This window comes from Cibotium barometz, chromosome 28, assembly GCF_041138505.1.
Source record: "Cibotium barometz isolate CiBa-2024 chromosome 28, ASM4113850v1, whole genome shotgun sequence".
Classification (NCBI taxonomy): domain Eukaryota; kingdom Viridiplantae; phylum Streptophyta; class Polypodiopsida; order Cyatheales; family Cibotiaceae; genus Cibotium; species Cibotium barometz.
Window position 1 is genome coordinate 4200474 of NC_141073.1, and position 4395 is coordinate 4204868.

Below are 4395 nucleotides of genomic sequence, written 5' to 3' on the forward strand. Positions count from 1 at the left end.
ACTGTGAAGCATACTCGCAGCTACAGATCATGAATTTTGTTCTGTACAGCATAGACTAAATATACCACATCCCCCTAACTTTGGCAGCACCCAAGATTGGGTGCAGGTTTCTACAAACCTGCACTTGATCTTGGGCAGCAGTCAAGCAAAAACCATCAAGCTGAGTTTCCTCTCAAGATGAAGAAGAATGGCTGGATGGAGATTTCAACAGTGATGCACATATAGACAATTACAGCAGAAATCATCCAATCATTGTGGGGCTCGCAGTGCATATATAAGGCATGATGTGACACATTTCAACTCTCAAAATCACACTGATAAGACCCGCATCAAACTAACAAGCCTACTAATAGAGATCTGGAATTCAAGAGAAGAGCAACTGACACCATTTTACTATGGTAGCAAACTCACAAACGTAAACACACGAAAAGAACAGCTTCTACATGTTCCATCAACAGTACCTACTTCTTTGCAAATGAAGCTCAAGACAACATTGTTCCTCAAGACATATAAGGACACCAGCAAAACACCTAAAAACCTTGACTTTGAAACAGGTAAGATACATGTCATCTTACGTGAATACTACTTATAACATGCCTGAAGACCCGGAGTTTGAAACAAAATGCACAGCCCAAAAAAAAAAAGCAAGGCTTATGAACCTTTAAAACAATAAAATTTAGCTGATAGAACTAGTCTGATCTTTGAAAGGAAAAGGTTATGTTACAGTCATAGGAAGAAAAACGTAATCTGGAAGGGCGATGGGCCGGCTCAAAGCCACCAGGTTGGGCAAGCAGCAGTTTATGAACTGCCCTTACATGCACCATGTGAGATGCATCCTAAGGAGAGACATCCAACCTGGGGTCAAAGGGAAAACCTTTGCAGAGATCAGCCTTTTGATACTTATAGGCCGGGCAGTCATCTACCCAGTGCCATCTCCCTTCTCCTTCTGAAAAATCACATACCACAAGCCTTCCAGGAGTCTTGCTAGAGAAGTAAACTGTGTCTCTTCCTCCAAAAATCTTGAAATCAGCCCCAGGATTGAAGTGTCTGTAGAACGCCAAAGGCATTCTTGCAGCTTCACTCCACTCAAGAGTAGACAGATCAAGCTTGAGTATGATGAATGTTGAGCATGAATTGTTCGCCACAGACCGCCGTAGCCCTCCTGTCAAGAAGAGGCATCCATTTGTCTCCAAAAGGCGGGGCTGCCGTAGAATATCCAAAATCTCACCCCACTCTGGTCTGTTGAGAGGACACCATACCTCTTTGCAGCGAAGCTCATCCAGCTTGGCATACACAAGCCTCCAGCTTGATTGCCAGGGTGAACCCATATTTTGCAAACCATAGACAACACCATCACAAGCCACAGGACTCCGTGGCCTGTATGGTAGACCTGTATTGAGAATTAGCCAGGCATCATGTGCAGAAGAATGAAGGGCGACTGTGTCGCCGCTCAGAACGAGTACCTGAAAACAGTTATTTTTGTCCTTGTCTTTACTTTTTCTTTCAATCATGACAGCTACAGGCATAGATGGCTCTTGATCCAAATCTGGCAAGAGCTTGTAAGCTCTTGTGAAAGGGTTGCAGACACATAGTACATTCTTGCCGTTTGCTTGGCCAGCCACACAGAGCAGACCACCTGCTGCAGCCACAGCATCTGTAAACTCTGACGGAAGAAAGTTGAGCGAGACACGATGCCATGTGCGTAATGTGGCATTGTACAGGATTAGTATCCTCTGCTTGTTCAGCCCACTCTCATCAAATACTGCTACCCATTTCTCACGATTCAAAAGCCCATATCTGATCAGGAAATCCTTAGAAGAAAGAACATCCTTCCACAGTTTGCATACCGTGCGGGCACGAGCTATGTTCATCACAGGAAGGTGGGAGAAGATGACTTCCAGTAGATCTTTGGGCAGAACCATTTTGTCTTAGCCTTCAAACCTCCAAATATCAGCGATGGCAGTAAGAGACTGTTAAAACCCGAGAGCTTAGCTTCTTGGCTTCTGTACTGAAAGCCCTGAAATGACCCGTAGAAACCCTGAAAAAAAGATTCTCCTGAGACCCAACAGTAAACATTCTGCTGCCGAAGCCCTACAATGAAAAGCTACCATTTCTGTAAAATCCTTAGATGTAGTTCACACATTTCTGATGAAATCCTAGAGACAAGCTTCCGAAGGTTTCGGACGACACCGTGAAGATAAAACAAAAGGGCAACCTGTGAAACCCGTTGAGACCCTAAGTTAAGCTGAAGCTAAAACAATAGGGCAACCCGTGAAACCATTTGGTGAAATGCTGAAACCATTTGGTGAAATGCTAGAGTAAAGGTTCTCGGAGGTAAAACCTTTGCAAAAAGCTAGGGTAAAGCTTCTGCAGAAACTCAAAAACCCTATGGACTGAAGCTTCTGCCGAAACCTGGAGAGCGAAGCTTCAACAGAAGAAAGAACCCTGGATTTGCCTCAGGAACCCTGTGTTGAAACCCTAAAAAGAGGAAAACGAATCTGAAGAAAGCGTACCAGTCCAAAACTTGTAAGATCATGCCTGCAAGATCTGCGAGGAGCATCGCATCGTCGCCATGGCTAGACCTTCAGAATGTGGGTGCTGTGAGAAACACTACAATGGATGAGCTAATCGACCCCTACAAAAAGAAGTGACCGATGCAAGCCTTCCCTCCACGTCTGCACATACATCATGTGATATTCAATTGATTATTGAGATATAAATCTGTGTCCCTCTCTCCAAACACATTTCCTGTTTCGCGTTATACAGGTCGTTGGCTCGAACCCCCCCCCCCCCCCCCCCCCCCCCCCGTCCCGTCCGCCCCCCCCCTTCCGGTTTCGGGTTATAGAGGTCGTTGGCTCGAAACCCCCCCCCCCTCTCTCTCTCTCTCACACACACACACACAAACACACACGTGTGGCATCTCTTTCTCTCTCTCTCTCTCTCTCTCTCTATATGCAAGGAGGTGACCCACTTGTTGTTACGGCCAACCAATGGTAACTCAAGCATGAAAAATTATACCTTCATTTCAAATTTCAATCCTTTCTCCTTGGCCCCTTTTCTGGCCATGCGGAGAGGGAGTAAGTTGTGTTTAATAAAAAGTAGATAAATATATACGCACACACACCTGATTGTTGTAGTGCTTCACGTATCATGGTCTCAAAGATCCTTATGGCGTAGACATTAATAAAAGTCTTTCATACACCTCTTCCTAAGCTACACCCACAATCCAATGGACGACGCCAATTGCAACAAGCACCACACTAAAAGGCAAAAACCATGGAGTCATCACATTCAAAAAAAGATTGTCTCTTCATTCTCAAGCAATCCAAAACATTGAAGTCACACTAGAGGAGCATGCAATAACGCAAGTAAAGCAAAAACCAGCAAAGTTGGACACACTTCGAGTGGCTTGCGAGGCGGGTAAGTGGGTAGTTTTTCGAGGGAGAAGAGTTGTCATACTCTAAGTCGCCAAAATTTTCAAAGATCAAATTTTGGCAAGATGTATCTTTGCAACCCCCCTTCATTTTACATTAGTTTGACATCATCTTTTCTTTTTTCTTTTTCATGTTGTAAGGCTGCCCACAAGCCACGATTGTACGTTGGGTCATATTTGGGCCATGTGGGCATTAATATAATATGTCTATATATATTAATGTATGTCTATATATATGTGCATGTGTGTGTGTGTGTGGCGGGGGGGCGGGGTGTGCATGTGCAATGTTGTGTGTGCATGTGTGAGAGAGGGACACACACACACATTTATATTATATGTGATTACTTGGACTTATCTCACCCTAATGTGTAAATCTCTCTCTCTCTCTCTCTCTCTCTCTCTCTCTCTCTCTCTCTCTCTCTCTCTCTCTTAATGGGATGGTAGGTCCCCATGCTTTTTGCTATTGTATAGGCCTACCTTTTGACCAGTGTGCCCACTTATATGATCTTCTTAATCTAGTTATTTGCTTCTTATCTCAAATGTATATGGCTTCAATTATTTTCATTTCAAGCCAATTCAAATTCAATCATTTCTCTCACCAATCTATTTAGTGAGAGTGTTCAAGTTAGCATAACTTATTGTTCATTCATGAGGCTACATATGGCTTTCTCCATATAATACCATGCTTCTACTTAATTTGTGTAAACCTTATGCTTTTACTTAGTTTGTATTAGAAATATATTTGAGATCTACATGAAGCCCTAGTAAACATTTTTGTTTTGAATTACAAACCTAGTAGTGCATGAGCCAAAAGATTACTATGTGCACACTATTGCGGGCACATGTGTAGACGCATGTAGACATACACATGTGCTACTCCATATGTAGACTCTCTACTTTACTTGACTCTTATTTTTGCTTTCTTTGACATTTATCCTATGTTGCTGGTTAACATTGTTTTC

At 43.2% G+C, this 4395-nt stretch overlaps 1 protein-coding gene across 2 annotated transcripts; it reads right to left on the bottom strand.

Annotated features, from left to right (window-relative positions):
• Window positions 1-675: 675 nt before the first annotated feature.
• On the bottom strand, window positions 676-2738 carry LOC147622399 (F-box family protein). 2 transcript variants are annotated; one of them, XM_086821949.1, is made up of 2 exons: window positions 2514-2738; window positions 676-2038 (listed from the first exon to the last, which is right to left on the bottom strand). In XM_086821949.1, the coding sequence occupies exon 2, from the start codon at window positions 1920-1922 to the stop codon at window positions 837-839; it is 1086 nt and encodes a 361-aa protein (XP_086678075.1). In that variant the 5' UTR covers window positions 1923-2038; window positions 2514-2738; the 3' UTR covers window positions 676-836. The 2 variants fall into 2 exon arrangements, with proteins under 2 accessions (XP_086678075.1, XP_086678076.1); XM_086821950.1 differs by having other exon boundaries at window positions 676-2091; window positions 2514-2715.
• Between the last annotated feature and the right edge of the window lie 1657 nt (window positions 2739-4395).

Coding starts and splice junctions, on each gene's coding strand:
- LOC147622399 (XM_086821949.1), bottom strand. CDS start 1,922: ATGGTTCTGCCCAAAGATCTACTGGAAGTCATCTTCTCCCACCTTCCT.